The sequence below is a fragment of the Pavona decussata genome, unplaced genomic scaffold (genome assembly GCF_977016875.1).
Source record: "Pavona decussata unplaced genomic scaffold, jaPavDecu1.1 SCAFFOLD_285, whole genome shotgun sequence".
Taxonomy (NCBI): domain Eukaryota; kingdom Metazoa; phylum Cnidaria; class Anthozoa; order Scleractinia; family Agariciidae; genus Pavona; species Pavona decussata.
In genome coordinates, this window is record NW_028145686.1 from 610,799 (window position 1) to 638,229 (window position 27,431).

The window sequence follows — 27,431 nt, forward strand, 5'->3', positions numbered from 1 at the left end:
ATTACGGTAAGCTCTATTACGTTTCTTTTAGTGTATTTAGCTTGTAACAGACTATAATAAGACCATCCGTTCTCATCAGTCTTCGATACGGTGACCTCAGCCGAAACCAGTACCAACAGGGCACAGAATACCACTTTTCGAGCGACACGACGCTGATAAAAGGCCTTTGACCTGTTCAGGACAAGTTATTTGTACTCATGTTTCAGGTTTTCAACCTGTTAGCCAGCATGTCTTGAAAACCATGCGACGCGTTTGAAGAGAAAACTTCGGATTCCTAAATGTTTACTTTACACTGTGAATGTTGAGGTAACTAATTGCGTCATGAGGCGATTTCCGAGAAAAAAAAAGGAAAAATTTTCCTATATTAAAGAGCAAACGCTTATTGAAAACTAGCACATATTTATCGCGAAATGAGTACGAAAGATGAGAATTAACTTGGCCAGGTTTATGTTAGACCTACCAATACGTGAATTTCTTAACTAATATAACAAACAAGGTGGATATGAGTTACGAGCGAATTCAACATTTTTATTTCCTGAAAGATCGGTAAAAAAAAAGTTGAGAACGCGAAGGCCGTAGAAAGCTAGTATTCGGATTCATTGGAAAAGATGTTTACACAATGAAATGTTGCGAATCCATAAGTATTCGGATACAAAGTTTCCCCTCTGGATTTATACGTTTCCGGATTCGCGCTGTATCTGGGAATTTTTTATTGCGGATCACCTACATTTTCTGTGTAAACATAAAAACGGAACCGGGGCCAAAACGTTCCTTATTCATCACGAATTCGGAATCGTTTGCTCCAGTGTAAACCGTAGTCAAACCGAAAAACCAATGGCACATTTTATTAACTGGTGAAATTGAGTTATCAAAGAAACGAAACGAAACGCTTTTCAAAGAATGGCAAAAAACGACCGTAAAAATGATGTTACAGGCATTTTTTCCCCGAGCGATCATCATTGCCCAACTCGACAACTTCATTTTTCGGTCTTGTTTCATTAATGTTGTGTGACTGATTCTGAGAAAGCCTCTTGTTCTTTCCAAGAAATTGAACAAAGAGATTTAATCCACATGTGTGAATTAACATATGAGACAGTCTAAAGTTGATGAGGTAATGCCTCGGGGGTTTTCTTTTGAAATGAGTCAGCAGCAGGTCACATGACAGTCGCGTGATTTTAACAAGCAATCACAATCGTCACAATTTTGCTCCACAATTGTGAAATTTTTTTGTGAAACTTCAATAATTTTGTGAAGTTCGTTGTGTATCCTGTAGAATGTGTATACCTTAGGGGTTTCCCTATGACTCATCAGAAAGCGGCTGATGCATCATTCAGGTATGTGTTTTCTAGTATTTAAAGGAAACCATCAACACATATAAAGATATATTTGCAACTGAAGTTGTGGTATTGTTGGTGGTTATGTGTATGATAATGCTACGTCGATATTTATGGGAACATGTATAAGTTAAAGAGGAAGTCAATCTGCAATAGGAAATATTATATTAAAGTTTTCATTGTTAAAATTTTAAGAATAATTCTATTGGTATTTATAATAAGAACAAGATTATGGCTATATTTTTGGAAATTGATAAGGTGTTACCTAATATAAACAGGTAAGGAAACGAATGATTAGTATACAATACATTGTGAGAAAGTTGTTTATTATGCTTGGGTAACCATGAAATTATGCGAGGAGCAAAATTACAGAAGAAGTTATAAAAGTCTTCTATGAATCCTTGTATGCATTTATCGGTGTAAACGTTGTCTATCACTCATGTAAAATTTATAAAGTACGGCACAGTCGACTTTAGATAACTCCAACCTTCAAGGGAAGTTGAAAAAGGTTTGAGTTATTGGGAGGTCGAGTTATCGAGTGTAAAATTATATAGAAAATGCCCTGAAGGGAAAGGAAAGTTGGTTCGAGTTAGCGGGAGGTTTGAGTTAAGCCGGCAACACACAAGGCGATTTCATCCGCCGATAGTGGGGAATTTGATCGCGATTTTCGCCACCGATTGATGCGGACACAGTTGGCGATTTTTTTCGCCGGTCGCAGCAATGTGGCACTTCAAACTTGTTTCCAGGCTCCATCTTATCTCTGCTATACACCATTTTGAAACGTAATCTGATAAATTGCTTCATCCTCATTGATTGGCGATTAGCAGCGATAAGCGTAGGAAATCGCGTGAATGCAGCGAATTCCCCGATATCTGACATGCCAGAAATCGGCGATTTTATACGCCGATCGGCCAAATCACAATCACTGCACCGAGGCGAGTACCGGCGATTTTCACCGATCGCGGCGATCGGCGTATGATTATTTTTGTTTGTAGATTATTTTTGTAGATTTTATTGGAAAAAAACAATACATGGCAGCCAAGGGCAGAATTGTGTACCGTTAAATGAGTAAAAATTACCTAAATATATAATAATGCCATATAATAATAAAGTGCTATTAAGTTCGAAAAGCTATTTAAAAGATCTAAAATTAATTCACACCGTTTTTATCAGTGAAAGAAACATGACTTAATAATAAAACTATTTCTTGCACGTTTCGTGTTTATTTTAGGAATGTCAAAATTACGTGTTCGTCGAAGTGGATATTCGCAGGTCTGATGTAAAGGCGGCAAGAATGCTTGTAGCCTATAATCTGAATCATTTAGGCTGTTATTGAAAAGCGCGGCGCAAATATTTCTGTGGTGGACGCTAAGCACCTTCAACGTAAATCATGCAGATCACAGGACACCGGAATGTTAATTCCATAAACAACTATTCATCCTTGTCGGACAAACAAAAAGAAAAAATATCCAGTATTTTGTCGTTCAGAGGCCAGAATGACAACCAAGAACCACGCGCCTCCAAGAGTACAACCAAACTTGCTACGGAGGAACATCAGTGCATTCGTAGCCCTGTACGAGGTGCTTACGAGCACTATGGTTAGTCAATCGGTTGTTTTCTAGTCCAATACGAGCCCTGTTTACCATGCCTTTAGGCAAACTGTTGAGCAAGCTCTGATTGATAGGCTGGACGGCTGAAGATTATTCACCGCCAAGCAAATTGGGTAGTCATCCGTTTTCATGCTTTCTGGGCGCTTGCTTCGTTGATTTTGTAAACACGAACAGGATCTCTCTCAGCTGGTAGATCGGGAGCTGAGTACATTCTAGGCTTAATCTTTCGCGTATCTCTAGGGTCAGAGCCAGTTCTAGTTTTAGTCTGCCTTTCAAGCGAGTATTCTAAATTCTCTTTTCCGTCGGGCGTTTGCTTGAGTTTGACATCTCCACAGCGTAACTTTCTCTGTTCTTTGCCGCCACGAAGGCTGAAATGTATGGTCGAATTCAGCCACAAAGTGTTTATAACGGCTTGAGGGCTTTCAATCCCTAGGCATTTAGAAGCATAAAGTTTTTTTAATTTCCTCGTCTGTTAGGCTATCCGATGTCCTAGGCTTGTTTCTTAATCTCTTGGCTTCTAGATCCTTTTATTTTGCTTTGAGGGTAGCCATTGTAGTTTTAAACGCAGCGGCAGTAAGAGTTGTGAAGCCGTAGTTCTGTTTGTTCAGATATCTCTGGATGCTTGAAAGAAAACTTCTCACACTTGTTGGTTCATAGTCAGAACCATCTTTTTTTCTAACGCCAAAGATGGACTTTGAAAGGAGGTCGTTCCGAACTTGCGGTGAAAACTCATGAACAGATGTTGAACCAAGTAAGCCAGGATTTGATGTCTGTATGAAACTTTTGAATAACTCGACGTCGTACGCAGTTTTTCTTTTTGTATTCGGATTTTCTTGTTCTTCTACGAATTTGATCAGTTCCTCATCTGTGATCTCGACAAATCTGCTACTCTCCATTTTAGAATAAACTTAACTTCGACTCGCGAAAAGACAAACTCCCAAAAGACAGCAAAATGACGGAAAACCCTTCGGAGACCACTAGTGCTTGACAGCGCGCGAAAATACTGCGAGCTGATTGGTCAAAAATGATATCACACATGTGTGGATAAAAATGATATCGTCACTGGCGGGATAGCGTTTTTATCGATTTGCTACAACTCGGTATACCACCAAATTTTATATAATAAAATCTCTTATCTTTATTAATCTTTCTTATCTTTTTGCTTATGTTCCGTTCTCTGAAAAATTTAGACAGCGTCACCTTGAGTAATAAAAGAGTCAAGTTTCTGTCACAAAAATTGTCTAAATCGATGTAAGATACAAACAATAATCATCATGGACCCTAATTTTTTTTACTAGAATAATTTTGGACCAGTCTTAATATACTTGTAGCTAAGAAAAGTTATAACTATTGGTTTCGATAAGCACTGGCAAAAGGGTCAGGTCTCCTATAGTACCATATGTAAATTACCTGAAACGTAGACCCCCTGTGGTCTGACCTCTGGTAAGCGACCACATATCCTTGACATTATGGGTGGTCGCTTAGTTACGGGAGTTTCGACTGTAGTATACTTTTTTCTACAGTTCAACGAAGTTTTGACAAAACTAAAATAATGTTTAATTTTACTTAAAAAGTGGGTAGTCACAGACGTAAACTACCTGAAACTACAGAATACATGATTATAGTAACAGTAATGTAAATGAAGTAATCACGAGTGACCTAATATTATAAAGCCACTCAATATTATACGGTTTAAGTAACATTCAACAATAAATTATTGCAATGCAAACCCTACAACTGGATTACTAAAAAGTAAGCGCACAGTTTGTTAAGGAGGACAGCTGAGAAGGAAATCTTGCTTAGGAGGCTTACATCATTTTCACCCATATTTTTATTTCGCAAATGTCTTGCTCTGTTTGTTTCTTGGTCTATGGGGATGTGTGAATTTGCGTGAAACAAGCAAACTAGCCACTCAACCTCATTCAAAACTTACACAATAACAATCATTGTATATCTTGTTTAGTGTGAAGAGCCAACATGCCACTGTCATAGATAGCATTTTTATTTTCCCACAAAATCACTTAAGGCTCTTACACATAAAAATTGCATATGTGATTTATGAAAGAGCGAACATGCTCTCCACAGATATGCATTTTTTTCAGAGATTTTTCCCGAATGAGATTGTATTTTTACTCTGGTGTTAAATTATTACTGTTTCAAGAGCCAAAGTATTTTTTACCTAGATTTTAACACAAACTAAAACTTGTTTTCAGTGATTTTCATTCTCAGTATAGCTTTTAACCCTTCTTGTTTTGCAAAAGGTCAAATAGTCTTGGCTTTTCCTTGTTGGATCTTGATAACTGCTTTTTTATCCTGTCCGTCAGAGAATAACGATATTCAGAACAGGGTTTATTTTGTTTTTGCTTTTTATCAAAGGCAGTTTTACATAGTTACCAGTAATATCACAGAGAAGGCTCTGAAGAAATTGAAGCTCATTGGACAAAAATCCCAATTTTTCTATTTGTTGTTTATTTTTTTGGATTTTTTATTGTTTTCGCTGTTGATGTTGTGGCTTAACACTCAATCTCCCTTACTATAGACAAGCCAATAAAATTGGCCATCAGTAAACAATTTCAATGATCATTTGGCTGAGTTAAACGTGCCTGACCTACATCTTAGAGATTTTAGTAAACACTATCCCATAGGCTATGTTGGGAACTTCTCAGATCAAAAGTTAATGGACACAGGTACACCTCTTGCAAGGGCCTTCTCTTATAACCATTCACAATGATGAGAATACCCAGAGTGCAAAGATACATAACATGATCCCGCTGGCAAAAGATTCGCTTGCATGAAGACAAATCTACCCCTGAACTCAGAGGACAGCTTATATAGTAGTGGGTGTCTACTCTTAAAAAAAAAAAATTCAACATCAGTCTGCCTGCATTGCCAGTACCTACTTCTCAAATTGATATTTTGTACAATGTAACCCTAAGTTTAATATCTCCATTCTTCTGGACATTATAGTTAAACTTTACATAAACAAATTTTGGCCTTCGAATGGACTCCTTCTCTTCAGAAATCCAAGGCATCTTTTCTTACTGTGAAATTAAAAATTCCCTTGTTTCCCTAAAATATTCCTAGTAATACAGATACCAATATCTCATGATTCTGGCAGTGTCATTAACAGATCTGAACTAAAACCTAAGTGAGATTTACTATGCCATAATTTATCATGGAAATTCTATTTACATGTACCATGGTGTGTGTAGGTGACCTTGTTGGTACCTCGGTAGTTCTCTGGTATTATACCGAGTATACACAGTTTAACACGGCTAAAAGTAAGTTATTAAGTTTAAAAGAAAATGAGATAACCTTTGACTGTCCGTTCAACTATTCATTCAACATTCAACGTTTCATTTAACATTCAATTCTGCATCCAACATTCAACATTCAACCATTCATTTCACATTCAAGATTACATTCAATTCACCCACTGTATAAGGGCTATCAGCCAATTCCACAGCAGCAGAAAACAGGAAGTGTTAATTGCTGAGTAACTACTCCCAGCGTCATGTAGTTGTGTGAAAAATTTAATAACATTGACTACAGATGGATGAATGGGATTATCATTTCTTGCTGTTGCAAGGTTTCTCAACTTATCCAGATACACTCGGTACTGTTTCGTGGTCCCTGATTCACGGCCATGATGATATCACAAGCTCGTTTTGAAATTTTTTCCTGCCGCAGTCTCGCCCAGATAAGAGATATGTCATCATTTCAAGTTTGGGCCATAGTGGGAGGAGCCTGGTCTTGTCTTGTGGCAACCGTAGAAGGGATTCCCCTTCCGGCTCATCTTGGGAAACCAAACTTGTGTTCTCCGTAGTGGGACTATGACTAAGGCTCGGCCTTAATCCTCCTGCAACTTTTGGAGGACCCTGGACAACATGCTGAAGGAAGGGAATTTATACACAAATTTATGTTTCCCACTTAACGACATTGCATCGGTTGCAAAGGAACCAGGATTTGCATGCCACGACACAAAAAGTTTTAACTGATAATTGTGTCTGGAAGCAAATAGAAGCTATTTTTGAATTTTCCACATCGTTTTACTAGCAGTTTGAAAATACTGGGATTTCACAGCCATTCAGTATTATCTTGAAATTTGCGACTAAACCTATCAGCAGTTTCATTTTGTATTCCTGGGATATGAGTATGAGGGCCTAAGTGTCATTGATATTTGTATGACATTCAACAAATGTATCTTCAAGCGGAAAGCTGTCATCCAGATAGCCGCTAGAAAAATGACTTCTAGTTCGCAAAGAGGAGTACACTGGTTCCATAAGTTTGGTAAAAATTCGCGGTGCAGAGCTAAGACCGTTAGGCAAGGCAAAAAATTTATTCAACTGATCTTATATTTGAAATTTCAAATACTTTTGTGATTCTGGGCTAATGGAAACTGAATTATATGAAATTGTTAAATTAAGGGATCGCACAGTGCAGTTTTGCTTCATTAGATTGTTGCATAATTGAAGGGTATCCATCTTGAAATGGATATGTGGCAAATGTGTGTTTAAACGTTTGAGATTCAATATCAATCGATGTCTCCCATTCTTCTCAGGGCGCAGAAAATCTGGGGAGATAAACTCCCTATCTTCATGAGCACATCTTTCAATACCTCCTTTTTGTATTAGCTCTGTGAAAAGTGCATTTAAAGCTATTTCCTCATATTTGTCAAGTGGTTGCTTAGGTGGATGATTCTGAAAGGGTACTGAAATGAAATTAATGTGGTAACCCTTGACAATGTCCAAAATTACTTTGTCAGATGTGATCTTTGTCCATTCCTCGTGGTGAAATTTTAGTCTACCGGCTTGCACAATATGTTTATTGACCAGTGTTCTCCCACCTGGCACCTTAGGTTTACCACTAGTAATGGGTCTTACCTAAAGACTATTTACACAATGCCTTTGTCTTCCTGATTATCGTCGAGGCTGGTACTGGGGTTGACTTCGCTGAGGCGGATTTTTGTAGCCGCTCCTCGGTTTGCCAACAGAGCCTCCCCCGGCCTAAAAAGGGAAATATCTTCTTAGTTCTGACCTCCAATGAGGTCGTTTCTGTTTGATTGTTACTTTACAAGTAACTTTACTGGCTTCTGTCAAATCTTTCGCTGATTTACCAAGCTTAGTGCCAAACAACAGACCATCCTCAGCTGGATTTTGATCACTGCAAAAATAGTCGGTATTCTGTTTTCATGTCACCCTAGAGTTGTTGTTTTGGTCAAGGCCTATTGCATGTTTGTCTTTGCCGCCACCATCGTTGTTGCTAAAGCTTCGTAATGTAAGAGGGAGGGGACAAAGGAGCAAAATAACTAGGATTTTTGATAATTGCCAAGATACTGAAAAAGTAAAGTACACTTCCATTATTGCAGGGGCAACAGAATAATTTTATTTTATTTTTAAGAAAGCATGAATTAAAGATTTAGAGCTAGTCGTAACTAAATCACTATAGACACGGGACTACTCTTGCTGTATAAATATCAATACAGAGTCAAACTCCTAATTCCAGTTTCCTTTGGACTTGGCTTTCTGGCAGTTGTAACAACTTCAATATGTCAGTGAATCAAACATTGCCAGACTTCCGTGTCACACCAGATGCACCAGATGAGAGCTGGATGGAGCCAGTGCAGGATAAACTCAGTGAAATTATGAAGGAATCATTTCAAGCTGAACCAGATTTTAGAAGTTCTACTGTAATGCTATTTACGGGTCAACATGGAATGTGAGTAAATAAAATAACTTTAAAATAGTGCGTGAATATCAATTTTAAAGAAAACACATGATTTGTCGCACTAGTTCTCTCTTTAAGAACTCAGGATGGTAATGACGATCACTGCTTAATTTTTTGTGTCCTTCACTTACTCATTGTTTTATCAAGTTGGACTCAGGGGTGGGGGAGAAGACTCCTCAAATTTTCGTATCAGAATCATCCAACAAAACTTGACGTCACATCCGGTCAAATTGGCGCCCAGCAGCCTCTCTCGGCGAAGTCGAATGATGGCGTCTGGGTCGGGCGTGATTTCTTCGGATTTTTGAGCCATCAGTATCAGGAATTGTGAACTGTGGATATGAAAGATGTTGTAAAGATATTGCTTCGACTTCATGAGCAAGGGTTTTCCAAAGGAGTCATTTTTTTCTATTGTTTTGACGGAAAATACGAGACAGCTAAGCGTCGTGTCATGGCGAAAATTTCACACTCTCAAAACGAGTGGTGTTCAGACTTTTGGTTCTTGTGGCTTCTGATCGATCGAAAGCTGAAATTTTAATAGCCTATCCCGAGTGCAACATAATGGAGGAGACATCGTCAGTCATAGTTTGCCGTGTTAACATTGGGAACCTAATTATCTCTCGACGTGAAGTGTTGGAAGCCTGTATCATTGAAGCTGTTCCAATTGTCTTCGTTGTAAGAGATTCGTAGTCTTCCAGGCGAGTAAATGTAGTTATCTTCATTTCCAGTTCTTTTCTGCCGACGTGAGTACCTTTACATGTGGGCTTTAGAGTAAAAAGTCGGTTTTGTGCTTCGTAGTTCTTTAATAAAGACGCAAGTGACGTTCAATTAATAAACAGCTATAGTAATTCTCTTATCTGAAATGCATTTCATATCATGTTGTCCTGCCAGTGCAGGCTTGAGGAGGGGCTTGAGTCAGAAAATGTATCTGTGTGGCCTGGTTCATATTGCTAGTGTGAGACAGTTGTTAAAGTTATTGATGTCAAGCCATCTTAAACAATAAATTAAATAGCATTATTGCGAATGACATCATTTCTCAAGTATTGAAAGAAACAACCCCTTCACCCTTTACCTGATCTGCACTCTCACCACTTAGGTGCTCATGGGTTAAGGCTTTTTATACATTTGCACTATAATTATGCACCTGTGACATCAAATTGTGGTAAGAACAAACAGTATGCCACAAGCCACAGACAAGTGGCATGACTGATGTTCTTACCTTGTTTTGAAGTCCTCTTTGGGTTATCAAAGGACACATGGAAGGCCAAATGGACTTTGAAAACTCTTTATGACTGACAATGTCATTTGTAAATCATATAATTATTTACCAGTTGTTTCAGTTATGTAAGTTGGTGCCAAATATTTAAGGGTGGGGAATTGTCTTTTTCTCTGTGTCCAAGGTTGGGGAGGAGAACATAAAGTGAAAAAATATATATATATTTGCAAATTCCTGGAGGTTATCTATCAGCGGTAATTGACCCATACATTAAGTTCAAATAACATTGTCTCCTTTGAACCAATGAAATTCAAAGTTCATTTTGACAAGGAATATTGAGTTCTGTTCAATTTAATGAAAAATCAAAAGTTCAATAACCACACAATCAGTTCAAAAACCACACATCAATTCAGTGACAGTAGACCAATGTAACAAAAACTATAGGTGATTTGTTTTCAATTTTCTCTCGTTTATGCTTGTCAAGGATGGAAATGAGAGGCCTGCTTGTAAATTTCATATTCGTTCAATTCAAAAAACGCTTAAAAATTCAATCACCACACCAAAACAACAAACCTCCCTCCCGTTCCCCCCCCCCCCCCCCCGCCCTGCCAAAAAAAAGGGGGGGATTATATAAATGTATATATATTTATTAACCACCTGGGTGATAGCAGACCTTAAAATAAAGAAAATTTACTGGTGTGGGTGTGTTTAGTTCAATGGGTCTTGCAAGTAGGGAAAGGGAAGGAAGTGGACAATTCAATTGAATTCAATTTTATTCACACTCATTACAACGAAATACAATATATTTTATAGTAAGAAAAAATGAAACGTGCAGAGCACTTAATTGAAGGATTTTACCTTCTACGGAAGAAGTGCGTAGTGGTCAAAGGAGCAAGGCTTTCGTGTTGGCCACTTAACAAATCGACATCAGTTTTCTATGGTCTATACTCTCATAGACAATAAAATGACGTCAAACAATGTGGAACGACGAGCCACAGGCGAGTGGTTTCACTGCCAAGTTTTGGACATTTTATGGCGTCATTTTATGGTCTATAAGAGTATAGACCATAGAAAACTGCTGCCAATTTGTTTTTTACAATAACATGGAAAAAGTATGAGCGGAATTGGCAATTTTTTTTCGTTAAAAAAGCGCGCGCATTACAGCCAATCAGCGTGCCGAGATTTGGACAGTTATTGTAAAATACCTTCGTGCAATTAAATAAAATAGGGGAAAGTAGAATTTATAATACTGGTTGAAGAGCTCTGCTAATTAAATTTGGCTTGGGAGATGAAAATACAACAGTAAGGAAAAAAGTGTTTATAGCAAATATATAACTATATAGTACACGTTAACTTTTTTTTAGTATTATAATGTTTGACTATCAAGTAGAAAAAGTTTGTATTTCTTCTTAAAAACATTGTGGCGCAGACACTTAACTTCCATTGGAATTGTTTCCCAGGTTTGTGATGCCACTACTCTAAACCGTGCTAAACCATAATTAGTTCTAGAAAATGGTCTGTACAGGTTTTGACTAGTGGCAAATCTGGTATTATATTTATGGATATCAGAAGCTAGGGAAACAAGATCATGGAGTGCAGGGGGTGATTTTTTATTGTATTGTAATTTATGCACAAGGGAACCAATTTACAACTTTAAAATGTTCTCTAGCTTAAGGATTTTGAATAGAGTAAAATGTTGCATTATCTCTTTTGTGTGCATAAAAGATGCAGTGAAGGCAGTAATATGGCTTATTTTTATCTTTTTTAATTTTGTTTGGCATGCAGTACCCCAGCTCATTGACCCGTAATTTCGATACGGATATATGAGCGTATAGTATAGTTGTTTAAGCGTATTCATAGAGACATAGTATCTAAGTTTATACAAAATTCCAATTCCAAACAAATATGTTTGCATTATATTAATAAGGTTGATAAGTTATATTACATTACCATAGTTTAGAATTTTCCTTACCTACATGAAATTATTAGGGATTTAATGTTTTTAATTTTTCGTTTTAATTATTTTATTTTAGAGATTTAAACAAAAACTCAAAAAGAAAGAGGCCGGCAAATCCCCCTAAGACGGCAAGAAAGGAAACAGACAGCGAAAGGAAGAATGCGACAAGACCGGAAGTAACTGCAATGGCCACTTAGCTACAGTGTATATGATTTATTATAATTAACTGTGTCAAAGTCTAATAAATGTCTGCTGACAATAATTTTCACATTGGTGTACAGTATCATGTTTGATTACATTGACGTATTCCTATGATCCAAAATTTGGTCAGCCAAGCTGTCAAGCTGACCAGCCATATGCCTTAGCTGGGCAGCCACCCACTGGGCCTCCATTACTGTTTTATTTTTTTTTAATTTGTTCGCTTTACTTTTCAACTGACTCTTCTTGTCTCTTGACTCTTCTCTCAAGTGCCACAATCCCTGTTTCCCTTTTTACAAGCTCCTCCTTGTCGTCTGCTAACTTTTTGGGCAACACAGTTTGTTCCAGTCTTGTTGCTTTCTTACGTTCGCTGTCTGTTTCCTTTCTTGCCGTCTCAGGGGGATTTGCCGGTCTCTTTCCTTTTGAGTTTTTGTTTAAATCTCTAAAAATAAAATAATTAAAAGGAAAAATTAAAAACATTAAATCCCTAAAAATTTCATGTAGGTAAGGAAAATTCTAAACTATGGTAATATAACTTATAAACCCTATCACTATAATGCAAACATATTTGTCCACTTCCTTCCCTTTCCCTACCTGCAAGACCCATTGAACTAAAAACACCCACACCAGTAAATTTTCTTAATTTTGAGGTCTGCTATCACCCAGGTGGTTAACAAATATATACATTTATATAATCCTCCCTTTTTTGGTGGGGGGGAAGGAAGGGGTGGGAGGTTTGTTGTTTTGGTGTGGTGATTGAATTTTTAAGCCTTCTTTGAATTGAACTAATATGAAATCTCATTTGCATCCTTGACAAGCATGAAGAAGAGAAAGTTGAAAACACATCACCTATAGTTTTTCTTACATAGGTCTACTGTCACTGAACTGATGTGTGTTTTTTGAACTTTTGGTATGGTTATTTGACTTTTTGATTTTCAATGAACCATAGGACTTCTAGATTTTTACAAATTTACCAACGGACCACTAATCTGCATCATTGACAAGAAGGAAGTGGAACTATGTCCAAGAAAAAGCTACATTATTGGGCAGCTGTTGCCAAATATGATTACAAAGACAAACAATGGATAAGTGGGCAATAGATTTTTAAATGCATGTAAGCCTGTTACCATTATTTGTAATACATGAATACTTATTAGTTTCACTTGTACTTTCTGCCTACTCTAAATATGGACAACGCTCCCGTAAAACCCTCTCCCCTCCCCTCTCCTCTTATCTGTCCCATTGGAATAAAAAACCTTTCCCCTATAGTTATTCTTACAATTGAGGTCAACTGTCACTGAACTGATGTGTGGTTTTTGAACTGACTGTGTGGTTATTGAACTTTTGATTTTTCATTGAATTGAACAGAATTCAATATTCCTTGTCAAAATGAACTTTGAATTTCATTGGTTCAAAGGAGACAATGTTATTTGAACTTAATGTATGGGCCAATTACTGCTGATGGATAACCTCCAGGAATTTGCAAAGATATATATCTTTTTTACTTTATGTTCTCCTCCCCAACCTTGGACACAGAGAAAAAGACAATTCCCCACCCTTAAATATTTGGCACAAACTAACATAACTGAAACAACTGGTAAATAATTATATGATGTACAAATGACATTGTCAGCCATAAAGAGTTTTCAAAGTCCATTTGGCCTTCCATGTGTCCTTTGATAACCCAAAGAGGACTTCAAAACAAGGTAAGAACATCAGTCATGCCACTTGTCTGTGGCTTGTGGCATACTGTTTGTTCTTACCACAATTTGATGTCACAGGTGCATAATTATAGTGCAAATATATAAAAAGCCTTAACCCATGAGCACCTAAGTGGTGAGAGTGCAGATCAGGTAAAGGGTGAAGGGGTTGATTCTTTCAATACTCGAGAAATAATGTCATTCGCAATAATGCTATTCAATTTATTGTTTAAGATGGCTTGACATCAATAACTTTAACAACTGTCTCACACTAGCAATATGAACCAGGCCACACAGATACATTTTCTGACTCAAGCCCCTCCTCAAGCCTGCACTGGCAGGACAACATGATATGAAATGCATTTCAGATAAGAGAATTACTATAGCTATTTATTAATTGAACGTCACTTGCGTCTTTATTAAAGAACTACGAAGCACAAAACCGACTTATTACTCTAAAGCCCACATGTAAAGGTACTCACGTAGGCAGCAAAGAACAGGAAATGAGGATAACTACATTTACTCACCTGGAAGATTACGAGTCTCTTACAACGAAGACAATTGGAACAGCTTCAATGATACAGGCTTCCAACACTTCACGTCGAGAGATAATTAGGTTCCCGATGTTAACACGGCAAACTATGACTGACGATGTCTCCTCCATTATGTTGCACTCGGGATAGGCTATTAAAATTTCAGCTTTCGATCGATCAGAAGCCACAAGAACCAAAAGTCTGAACACCACTCGTTTTGAGAGTGTGAAATTTTCGCCATGACACGACGCTTAGCTGTCTCGTATTTTCCGTCAAAACAATAGAAAAAATAACTCCTTTGGAAAACCCTTGCTCATGAAGTCGAAGCAATATCTTTACAACATCTTTCATATCCACAGTTCACAATTCCTAATACTGATGGCTCAAAAATCCGAAGAAATCATGCCTGACCCGGACGCCATCATTCGACTTCGCCGAGAGAGGCTGCTGGGCGCCAATTTGACCGGATGTGACGTCAAGTTTTGTTGGATGATTCAGATACAAAACAAGTGCCAGGCGCTATGGAGTGTTCCCCCCCGCCCCTGGTTGGACTGTATCATCGTCATCCTTATCTGCGAGGTCTAGCACAGGTGCTTTAGAACAGCTTATGCCTTTGCACGCTCCGGTAGCAGCAGAACATTCCAAGCCACTTTTATGGCATTCTGTCTCACGACTACAACGGATTACCTCAAACAGTGATGGCTGTGCTGGGGGCAAGTTGGTGCCCACCGGGAGAAGCTTTCCACTCCTCAGCTCCCATCCCCATTCTTGTGGCTGAAAATTGATGTCTTTCCATTGTTGCATCTGATGATACACCCTCAGCAGCTTATGTCGGGGGAAGACTTTCTGGTTGGACACAAGGGTTCCCTGTACCAACTTTCCGGCAAAACCTTGTGTAGCGCAAGAAATCCAGGTTTTCACCAGAACAGCCACTGTAAAAAGGCATGATACAAAAGCAATTTGCTCAGTGTATTAAGTTGCTCCATTCGTTGTGTAACTGCTTCATTGGCAAACTTTTGTACAAGTTCCAAGATACGAATTTAGTTTTTAATGCAACGTGCAGTTACGTGTCTGTTTACAACACCGTGTAATTTGTACATAATCCTTTTTTGTAAAACATAACTACTTTTTTGTCAAAACATAATCTTAAGAATATATTTTTATTTTAATTGGGTTCCCTGTGGTCTCAGGTAACACCAGTTGTATACAAATATACTCTATATAAATACTCAAATCAGTTTTTCTGATGTGTATTTATAACAAAAAAGACAAAAACAATAGCAAAGCAGCTCAGCAATCCAAACTGACCTGAATTTTAATAACTTTTTATTTTTGTTTTTCTTGGGTTCTCTGTGGTAAAAATGAGCTACTCTTTCAGGCCAATTTTAACCATGTTCTACTTCGCGAATTTTGGGGAACTTTTAGTTTGTTGTTTATCTAGCTACTTTCAATTGTGAGGAAAGGGAAAAAATTCTGTCGCAATTAGTTTGATCTTCCCCTTCAAAATTTCATAGATTGACTGGACTATTGGTCACTGCCACATGCAGCTAACTGGCGAATAACGTGCAATTAACTAAGTAGCACAAAACAAAAGACAAGAAAATTACGAGTGCATAAAATTATACTGCAGTTATTACATAAAGAACACTAGAAATTATAATTAATAGAGAGGGTAGAGAAATGAAATACTTACTGATTTATTTGAAATGCTTGCTTACTGATTTATTTGAAATGCTTGTAGAAGCAATTATATGAGCTTATATGGGAGCTTTTAATTTTATTCTAACCAAATTCTCTCCTGCCCCCATCTTCCTCTCTCTAATACAGGAGAGGATTCGTTTTTGCTCTTTCTCCTCTGAAAAAAAAATGCAAATAATTATAGGTAAATGGTTTGGCCCGTAATGTATGGCTGGAGCATTGAAACAACTAGGAGTATTGATCCTCCCACCTGGACTTGGATGGGATGTCAGTCCATCGCAGGGTTACCGCTAGCAGTATGTCGTCGGTGCCCATTTTATACACTTGGGTGAAGAGAGACAATGTAGAGCAAAGTTTCTTGTCTAAGGAAACAACATGACAGTGCAGAGCCAGCCCAGTACTGAACCGGTCCAACCTCTGATCTTCTAGTTGAACATCCAATTGATGTGCTTACCACTATTAATACCACCTTGCCTTTACTTAATATATTAATTTTATTATTTCATGTATTTCATTTCAGTCAGTGTACAGTTAGGTTGTTTCGTGATGCATTGATCACATTAGACATGGTTCAATATGTTGAAGGTGTTGCTGAAGAAAATCTCCGAAAGGTAACTCCTAAACTGAGATATTGAAAATGCCTGCTAGCAATAACAAGATTAACAAGATTTCTAAGCAAAATGTGCACCTGTAATGCCCTTATATTATTAACGTATTTCATTGCTCTTTCAAGATAGTACATTGCTTTAATTTATAAGGAAACAAGCCTTCAATTAAAGCAATGTACTATCTTGAAAGCGTGCTAAAAAACGTAAATATAAGGTCATTACAGGAGCACATTTTGCTTCAAAAACTTGTTAAACGAATCCAACAAAGGAATTTGTCAACTTGTTTGTTTCTAAAGAATTCCTAAGCTGTAATTTAATGAAAACAGTTATAAATAAAATCACAAAAGGAGAGACCTACAACCTCCAACAAGACTATGAACGTGATGCTCAACTAGTTTGCCTATAGATTTTGAAAGTCTCTAAAGGGTCCCTTGGCCGAGACGAAACACCGCGTCAGACTATAGCCACGAACATTTCACAAGTATTTTTTGTGTGCTCATCTTTACTCGCCTGAAAAGTCTGGCTGTGGCTTCCATATGAACTGGTTAATATTCAAGATGGTACAGCACTAAAGCTGCAAGATTTATGTAGATTATAAGCCTCAATGATCATGCATGAGCTCTACATTATTCCCACACTATAATTCTATTTTGATATGCTAGTGAAAGATATGAAGGCTATCGGAAAGTTGTGAAAATGACATCATTGTCAAAAATCTTACTTTACTTACATGCAATTAAAAAGAATCATTGTACAGCAAGGAGCACATTAAAATGCACCAAAGTTCCCAGAAATATCCATACTTCCCATACAGAGGGGATTTTGGTTTGAAACTTGTCCCACCCCTCCGGACTGAAATGCTTCCCCCCACCACCCTCTAAGGATTTGAAGGTATGATGAATATTTCCTGGAACTGCACATTTTATTATTTGAAGGTTGTTTGATTAAAATGTAATTTTGCAGGATTACACCAATCTTCGTGCCAAAGTAAATGAGGCATTGTCATGTAAGAAGGCAGATATTATCCCTACTATTGTTAGAGGAAGGGAAATTCTTTGCTATCATGATACGTCAGATGGTCTATTGAAGGAATATGACTTTGACAAGTGAGTTGTTTATACCAATTGGAGGGCTTGTGGGTGCAAGAGAAGTTGTTAAGCTATGATTTGGCATACCATTATTAAACAAAGGTGGAAACCTGTGTTAAAGGGCGAATGGTAAATACGAAAAAGGTCTTGAGTGAAGGGATGGGTGGGTGGGGTTTATAAAACCAAGGGTATACACCATAGCCCTGTACAGCCTCTGAAAGCTCTCAAGTACAACTTCCAGCTACCAGTGTGTTGAGTAAAATGACGATATCTTCGGGTGAGATAATATCTTTCACAGTGTGCATAAGTCAGGACAGTACCATAATTTATCCTGACCTATGCTTAATCTGTATAGCGAAAATCTGTATAGCAGGGACTACTGGATTCGCACTCCTACTGAACTAGGCCCTATACAAAACCCAATTTATTAAGCTCTTTTTTGGCTTACACACGGAACGTCATGTAAAAACGGTATGTACAGTCCCATAAGCTCTGTGTCTTTTTAACCTACTAAATAGAGCTTACAGTATTTGGAGAACTTTGGATCATAATTAATTAGCCCATTTAAATACCATCTACATACGTTTGCACAGTACATTCCTCTTACACCAAGAATGAATGAAGATCAATAATTATTAAATAAATGTTCATGAATGATATTGATCTTGTTTGTGAAATTCTTACATGTTTACGAAATTTTGTGAACATTTAAGATTTAAAGTTTATAAAATTAGGGCTTTGGGGTCGGGCGATTAGAACTTTGGGAGAGTTATGTGGGTTATTTTTGGCAGAGGGTTCCGATTGATCCAAAAAAACTATATTCTTATAACTTTTTGTTTCTCAGAGTTCAGGCAGCAAGTTCAGGTTCCGATATAAACGTTTTGGCTTACATCTCTTATAATTGTTACGTTATTTCTAACAGTGCATGTAGGCAGCAATGCTTTTTTTATTTAATTTAATATTTAGTTTACAGCTGAACATGGATTTCTACAACAGCCACCAGAGATAATTTACTCTGTTTGCTGGGTGTCAGGAAAACGATTTTAAAAGTATTCAGTTAGTGGATGGTAATCGGGAATTCGCTGTTACCAGCTTATGCTCTGCCATAGTATCCCCTTTGAGAATCAGTGTGTATCTCAATTTTTCTTCCACTTTAATTTAATAACAACATCCTTCAATAGAGTGTGTGCACGGCGGCCATGTTGGAGGAGTAAAACAATAGAAGATATTTGCATAAAAATAGAATATATTTCCCAAAGGAAAATCGTTGTATTGTTTCGGTCCTCCAACATGGCGGTCGTGCACACACTCTATTCTCCCTTAATTGGTCTCCCTTATCAGCCCGAGCCTAATGCCATGCATATGTTACCGATGGTAAAAAAAATTGCACACATTGTTATATACTTCTTTAATTATTTCTCACTGTTCATATTTCAGGGAGGTATTTAAGCAGAAATCAGAGCACCAGGATATCTGGATTGTTCATTCTCATCGCTTTGGAAACATGCTGTTTTTAGATGAAGAGATGAGTAAGTGCTCCGCAAGGAAACAAATGATTTTTATTTTTATAACATAGAAGGCAAAACTACTGAATGCTGATTGGTCGAGACAGAGGGCATTTTTTAATTTTCCTTTCACCGAGGGCAAAATTTCTCATTCCAGTTTGGTCGAGCGGAGAAAACACTTGCTCCTGATTGTCTGAGCACGCCAGTCCTACATTTTGTTGGTTTATTCATCTTGTTCCGCGACAACAACAACTTCTTTCACGTTCTTTGGAGTTTAAGAGCGAGTTTTTTTTATCCACAATTCTGGGATAAGAATGGTTGGTACGAAATGCTAGGAATAATTCGGATTGTCTGCATAAAAAAAAAACGCCTGTCGAGATGCGCGGTCCTGGCCGAGTAAACATTGCGTAACAAATATGGCGGCCGACGAAGAGGCTGCCATTGCAGCCGTTATCGCAGCAATTGTCCTCGTCCTTTTGGTACAATGAAATTAGAAGCAATTTTTCTTTGTGTCCAAAAGTGCAACCTGATTTTTTCTCCAGTAGAGAGGTATTTGAATCCGCAGCGCTCATCTCGCCGTCCGCCATCTTGGATTTTCATTCGCGGCATTCTGTTCATTCTGCCCCTGAGAGCAGAATGGATGGAATAACTTCTGTCCATTCCGAGACAAGAATGCGGAATAGAAAAAGGCGCGCATTTTACATTCTGGCCATTCTCATTCCAGAATTGTGAATAAAAAAACGCGCCCTAAGTTTTTAAACCAGATTGTTTGTGCCAAACAAAATTGGATATCAAGGGTTACTGCTACAAAGGAAATTCCTTAAGGTAAACTTTAGTTTCTTACAAGAAACAGCAAGAAATTTTCTTGTGTAAAAAGCTAAAAAACTTGGTCAGATTTGTTGGGTTGAAAAACTGAAAGCATTCATGGCCGCTACCAAGTGCTTTCACCTCACTACGGATTCTTCCAACGAACGATAATTGAACAATAATAACAGTGCCTTTTTGATGGGAGGAAGGAGCAGGTCAAATTCAGTGAAAGAAATTACTCCCTGTGGTGTATTTGTAAGCCTCGTTTTCACGTAAGAGTGTGCTCGCGTCAGCATTGCACGAGTTGTTGTCTAGTTGTGGTTTACTATTGAATAAAGCTTAGGTCGAGTGTTTTTACACCGGGCCCCGGGCCGGGGCTGACTGTTTTACGAAGTGGCTAGCTAGTTTTAAGAAAATTTTGCCCCCTATGTTATAAACACGTAATCGCAATGAGTCCTCGTAGAATTAAGGATTAATTTTCACTTGTATTTATAAAGAAAACTTTGAGAATACGCGTGAAAATTAATCCTTAATTCTACTCGGCCTCATGCAATTACATAATACTAATTCTGATACAAAAGCCTTGGTTTTAATCAGGTTTTTTTTTCACAGCTACTAATTAATAAGTTGGGCATATCATTGCAATTGTGATGACTCCTCATCCATTCAAAGTCAAATAAGACATTTATAACATAAATTCCACAAAGGAGCTTCACTCTTTAACATTATTTTATTTTCATTGGTGAGCATACCCTGTAGTATTGACAATCAGAAATGTCATTTATCATGCATTGAAAATGGCTTCAATAAGTATGCATTGCATGCATATGACTTGCATTGGTCCTGTGACAGCATTGCACTTCAGGTAAATTTAGGAATTAAAGTGATAGTTTACTGCAAAACTAATTTTCAACAGAGCTCAATGAAATGTAATAATTATGCACCTGTGTTATTGTTCAAACACTGTTGTTTCTCCATAAATGTTGCTTTTGTTCCCTCTAGTGTTGGCAGAAAGTGACATAGACTACACAAAAGCACTTTTAGGGAATGGTAAAGAAAGCTACAAAGACAAAGACATATTAATTCTGGGGGGAGGAGATGGTGGAGTGTTGAATGAGCTGCTGAAGGAATCACCAAAGTTTGTCACCATGGTTGAGATATCCTTGAATCATGATTAAAATGCTTCATTTTGGTTTGCCATCAATAGACCTTATTCCCTTCATTGTTTTGTTGCCCCATTACAGATCATGTGACAGTACTCTATGGAAAGTCTCTTTTAGAATTGACCAATGATCATGCTGTACTGCTGGCATGCATTCTTTTCTTCCAAAAAGACAAAGGATTGATTTCCCTGAAAATAATGCGTGGTCTGTAATGGACAGTTAGCATATAGAGCAAATAAGGTCTATTTCATTTTTCTTTCTTTCTTTTTGTTTCTTTTGTTCAAATTTGTACTGTATGTTAAACAAAGGAACTCCTTGTTTGAACAGGGACTGGGTAAATCTTTGATTTACAGTGCATTACAGTATTACCTGTATAGTTAAGAACAACTTATATGACAACTTATATGTCTTGATTTAGAACGAAAAGAAAACGAAGGGGGAGGGTGTGACAGGGGTAGGAACTGCGCGGAGTCGCAATCCTCAATACAGAAAAAGATGGCGGCCGTACATTTGACCACAATACCTTGCAAACCCAATAGGCCCACGGAAAGCCATTTTTTTTTTCGAAATTCGTCCCTGTACTAACAACGTTTGTTGCTAGGTTTGAGGTTTTTCAAACTTTTTGCTGCGTTTTAGGTTTTTGGTACGCTAAGAATCATAGGTAAATCTACCAGTCACCATCACCCCATGATCTTTTTCGGTTCAGTAACAACTGCCTCTTATCTGACTAAGAGAGAGAAAAAAGAACTAAAACACCGTTAATGAGAACCAAAAAAAAAAGTAATTATAATAAAAAGATAAAGAAGTTATTCTGGGCAGTTTGTTTGGGAGAGTTAACTAATGCAAAAGCTGGTGAGCTTGGATTTAAAGGAATTAGTCAAATCACAACTTTTGCACTGAGTCCTTAACCTGCCAACATAGACGAAGTTGTTGTTGATGCTGCAGCCAAATACTTGCGAGGAATTTGTGGCAGCTCCATGGATTCACGTGCAGGACAAAACTATGAAGTAAGCATAGGTCAGAAAGCATTGCTAAACTAAATATTCGTGCACGCATTTTACAAACCTTGACATCCTGATCACTTACTAATGCAAGTTTTGTTAGCTCTAACCTCTTTCTTTCCGTTTACTCACTGGCCAAATTCAGCCTTGAGGGGACTTAAGTGCGATCACTACCCTCGGAACAACGTACAAGAAAGACAATGTCTCAAAAGTATTTTAAGTGAGGTTGTGTTAATGTGTTTCAATTGAAGAGCTCAGAGCATAACCGACTTTTGTCGCACTTTAGATCGCTTTTTGGTTTTACTCAGATTCACCGGAGTTTTTGCATGTGGCTTTGAAGTCCTTTAGAAAACATTGCTCCAATGTTTTATCCGCTGCTATGGGCTTCGTTTGCAATAAAAACCTATGACTTTGAGCAAGATGTCCTTTTTTTATCACAAAACGATGGTCAAAGCAGCGGATAAAACATTGGAATAGAATTCAAGGCCACATGCAAAACCTCCGGCGAATCTGAGCTAAAAAACAAAAAGCTATCTGAAATGCGGCGTAGATCGATTATGCACTGAACCCTTAATTTGGTAAATCTGAAGCCTTGCATGAGAAGTTCAAATATATTGGGTCCTCTTTTGAGGTCCTCTATAATCTCCAAGTGGGCCTACTGGGTTTCGTTAGCCAATTTCTAGAATAAACCCTGGTTTTACCCAAATGAACCAGGTCCCAGTTGCTCGAAGCATGGTTAGCGCTAACCCGGGTTAAATACCAAAACAACCTACAGGATTTAATACCTCTTAACCAATGGTTAGCGCTAACCATGCTTCGAGCAACTCAGCCCAGAACACGCAAAACGGAATACAGAGGTTAGGAAAAAAAACAATGTAGGAAACAAAAAAAAAAAAAAAGAAAAGAAAAAAGAAAACAAAAATAAATAAATAAAAGAAGTGTCGACATTCAAATGCGTGGAATAATTCTGCAACTCGTCTGATTTACCTCCCTAAGGGTTTTTTGCTTCTTTTTTCTGTGCTATAATTTTGTAGATAAGGATTAAGGACTGCGTGGAGGCATTAGAAGAGTATGTTGACCAAGGAAGGAGGTTTGATTATGTGATAAATGATCTGACGGACATACCAATATCCGGCTCTCATGCGCATGGTAAGTGCAAAACTCTCTGTGTGAAAAGAGTTATCTTAAATGATGGCGATGGTGATGGCGATGGTGATGATGATGACGATGATGATGATGATGATGATGATGGTGATGATGATGATGATGATGATGATGATGATGATGATGATGATTAACCATGTCTGGATGTTGGAACAAATTACACGACTAACAGTACCAGTGTCCGGACTCAACACCGAGTTATTTTTGTCAGTGATGTTTGTTAATTTTTATTTTACGTCTCGTCATTCCTTCCAGATTCAAAATGGAAGACTACTCGTGAAATACTAAACCTTACACTTCGTGTGTTGAAACCTGGAGCGAAATTTTACGCGCAGGTAAGGATGGCTGACTGCTTCTCTCTTGATATTTTAATTTGCTACCAACCGACCCATAGACTAACGGGATTGGCAACTGTCTTGCACGTCGGCTGAATGAAAGACCTAATGACCTAATGACCGACTGATCGACCTTCTGCGTCAGCCGGATCCGGCAATTTTTTTACGCCCTCTTCAAAATGGCGACTGATAACTAACAAAATAACACTCTGTTCAGCCTTGTTAACCTAAATAGCTCTCCAGTTAAATTTAGCTTAGATAACCTGCGGTTAACCTTTATATTTGGGTTTACTATATCTAGCCAAAAAATTAGTGGTAAAGTTCCCGCTTTGGAATCCGACGACCCGGGTTCGACTTTTCCTGTGGCGTTATTTTGCCTCCACTACACAACCGAACACACTGACAAAATAGAGACGGGGGCCCGTAGGTACCAGCGACTTATGCTATGGTGATACCTTTGGGATTTTAAGGTATCACCACGTAATAAAAAAAGAAGTATATGTGAAACGCAGACAGACCTGGTAAGAAATATCGCGCTCATAACTGTAGTAACTTAAAAAGCCCCAAACTTGCAAAATCAAGTTGACTGCTGTGAGGCTGACCGTAGAATAACCTCAAACGCTAAACAGTCACTATTTGTAATCTATTAACCCTGATCTCCTACGCTGCACACTCGTGCTTATTCCTCTGTTCCGTGCCGACAAAATATTACTTTACGCTAATACAGATCATAAAAAATTACATTTTTCTCCGTGTTGGAGCTTAATTGGCCCCGAAAAGTGCGTGGATAGCTCCAGTGTTCTTTCTGGACTCCAGCAGACCTTGCTAATAGCTGCTTGTTGCGCATAGTCATAAACAGCACAAAAATACTCAGTTTGAAACAACTCGAGCTTCTCGGACCAATCTAATCTCGTCCCCTCAGCCCGCGCGCGTTTAAGACCAGAGGAAGCCACACGTCCACGCTTCCTTGGTGCTGACCAAAAGAAGCGCAGTCTCTGAGAACGAGTTTATTACCAATCCCGTCATGCAGGGAACGCATGCGCACTACAAAAATGACTGCCGCATCATTTCTGGTAGCAACTCATCATGTATGTTACTTTACTGTATTTGTTTTTAGGGGACAAATGGCGCTACACGTAAGAAGGAGATAGAACAATACGAAAAACAGCTCATGAATCTGTGTTGCCCTGTGGAGTTCAGAAGAGAATGTGTTCATGTTCCGTCATTTGAAGAAAGGTATCCTTTTTAAACCCTGTAACATGTTCATTCCTAAGTCAAGTAACAAACTGGGCCAAGAAAGAAGTTAATTTTGTTTTCGAAAACAACAACAACAACAAAAAAAGCAAAGCACTGCTCAGAAGTCGTGCTAATGCTTTGTCCATTGATTCAGGCCTCCCGTTTAAAGTGCATATGGCGGAATTTTAATGTTGTTCTCGTATGAGAGAAAAACATTTCCTTGTCAATGTTTCTTCCCCGCGTTTGAGGCGCATAAAAGCGTCAAATCTCACTTCTGGTTGGGTACAATACAGAGCAAGATGAAAGGCTGGGGATAGTATGACTGTGACGTCAATACAGAAAGGCTTAGTCTCGCAGTTACTCTATTCCTTAGTTGTTTGATTCTGATTATTTAAATATGCCATTCATATTTTCGTCCACACAGTTTATTCCTCTGCACACGAAAAACCGCAGAAGAATGGCGAGACTAGAGCTCCTGTATTGACGTCACAGCCCACCTATCCCAGTCTTTCATCTTGTGCGGTGTTGTACCCTGAAGTGATATTTGACACCTTTATACGCCTTAAACGCGAGGAAGAAAAATTGATAAGAATTTTTTTTTCAATTTTTATACGAGAACAGCATGAATATTTGATGAAGCAAATAAAAAAATTCTTTCATACCGTATTTATTTGATCTCACTACCATGGGCGCTTATTTAATTTTGGGCCGATAAGGGTGCCGCTTATGCGAGGTGGGCGCTTATTTAAGGGTGGGCCCTTAATATATTCCCAACAATTTCAACAAGCGAGGACATTTTTAGAGAATAACAAAACAAGGGATAACAAGTTTATTTCGCTTCAACAAGACAAACAAGGTGTAAAATCTAACATAAACAATATAAGAGTTCATTGACTACCGTATCTAAAACCAATTTTGCAACATAGTCGACGCTCTTCTTACTTGAAGCTGGGCAGTACAGAAATGTTTTTTGTTGGAAGGGGGTGGGGTGGGTGCTTATTCGAGGGTGGGCGCTTATTCGACGAGGTGGGCCCTTATTCGAAGGTTGGTGATTAATCGAGTAAATACGGTAAACACTTTTACACTTGTACTAGAATTGGTATATTTATGCAGACTCTTCGCAGAGAAAACCTTTGGAACCCAAACTCCACAGGGAAACTTCAGGTGTCCAGGGTACTTCTTACCGATACATTTTCATAAAATCTTATGAATGCTTTGGTCCTTGACATGTTTATCAGCTGGACTTTCTACGAGGTGTGGAGGAAATGAACACTGAAAAAAATAACAAGTTCATAGGCGCACTAGCTCCCGTTAGTAGCATAATGTTTTTTGAAGTGTCTGGAGTACACATTGTCGAGGAATTCAAATTCTCATTGTTAACTATCATCCCATAAAACAAACTAGTGAAAAGTGCCAAACGATGGTTGAAAGTTTTACAGATTCTTCAGTTCAAATGCTTAGAGGCGGTGTTTACTTCTTGGTAGTTCCATGAATAGTGTTTGTATGTGAGTGGCGCCATAACCGAGTTTGCAAGAGATGCATTTATTTGTTCTTGTATTTTAAGCTTGCTTCATTCGCTCCGACGAAGGGCTAACGCTCGAAACGTCAGCACTCGCATCTCTTGACGGTGGCCAAATTACCTTATGAACTCTGTTGGTAAAACCAAACATATTGTTTCTCCCCACTGACGCAACACCACAGTTTCTTTAAGCCATGTGCCATGTTCCCATGTGATTGCAACGATCGCAGCACAACGATCGCTGCGAAAATGTTGCGCTCATATGGAAACCATACATTCTGCGATGGGCAATCTTGTAAAACAGTATTCGAATTTTAAATTGTGACGTTTTGAATATTTTCCTTTTACAATGTAATAATGAAGATTTTACGGTGGATAAATAAATGTATCTATGTATGTATGTAGGGTAGTCTATCGTACGGAAAAAGATGGCTGCTGTACATTTTACCACCATTCTTTGCGAACCTCACACAGGCAAGAGGCACATTTGTTTGTGAAATTCGTCCATGTAACAACAACATTATGTATGGTTAGTCAGAAGTTTGCTGTAATTTTTATGTGCGTTTTTAGGGTTTTCGTACGCTAAAAATTATGGATAAATGTACCAGTCGCCATCTTTTTCGGTATCCACGATGGTCGGTTGCTAGGGCTTTTCCTCCCTCAACTCTCAAAACTGAGAGTTATAGGCTATAGACAAAAGTAGAATGCATCGAACGTAACTTGACTTGGTAGGAGAGTAGGTGGATAAATTACCTAGCAATTGGTTATTATCCATTTTCTGTTTGACAGCTATTGTGACGTCATAAACGATGTCCAAATTTGGCCTCAGAATTAAAATTCAGCAAAATAATGTGAAAAATGCTGTATTGGTTATCGGTATAAAATTCTATGATTTCTGGTGAAAACTCCATCTCAATCAGATAAAAAGGCGTTAACTACAGCTAATTAAAGAATTTCAAATTTTCCGCCACATGACCATATATAACAGGAGATATTCAGAATCGATAAAGTCATTAGGAGTGGCAATAAAAAAAT

The 27,431-nt window shown here is 38.1% G+C and overlaps 3 protein-coding genes across 6 annotated transcripts in view; all 3 read left to right on the forward strand.

The window, feature by feature from the left end:
- The window catches only part of LOC146455150 (BTB and MATH domain-containing protein 36-like), a 102,183-nt gene that overhangs the window by 73,929 nt on the left and 823 nt on the right, over positions 1 to 27,431 (forward strand). The window lies entirely within an intron of this gene.
- The window catches only part of LOC146455152 (BTB and MATH domain-containing protein 36-like), a 129,240-nt gene that overhangs the window by 51,201 nt on the left and 50,608 nt on the right, over positions 1 to 27,431 (forward strand). The window lies entirely within an intron of this gene.
- On the forward strand, positions 1,005 to 27,363 carry LOC146455154 (spermine synthase-like). Its single transcript, XM_085094595.1, has 11 exons — positions 1,005 to 1,334; positions 8,477 to 8,662; positions 16,491 to 16,581; positions 17,542 to 17,684; positions 19,104 to 19,195; positions 20,981 to 21,135; positions 22,059 to 22,148; positions 23,177 to 23,291; positions 23,562 to 23,641; positions 24,759 to 24,877; positions 26,116 to 27,363. Exons 1-11 carry the CDS (start codon positions 1,300 to 1,302, stop codon positions 26,144 to 26,146), a joined length of 1,137 nt encoding a protein of 378 aa, XP_084950721.1. The 5' UTR covers positions 1,005 to 1,299; the 3' UTR covers positions 26,147 to 27,363.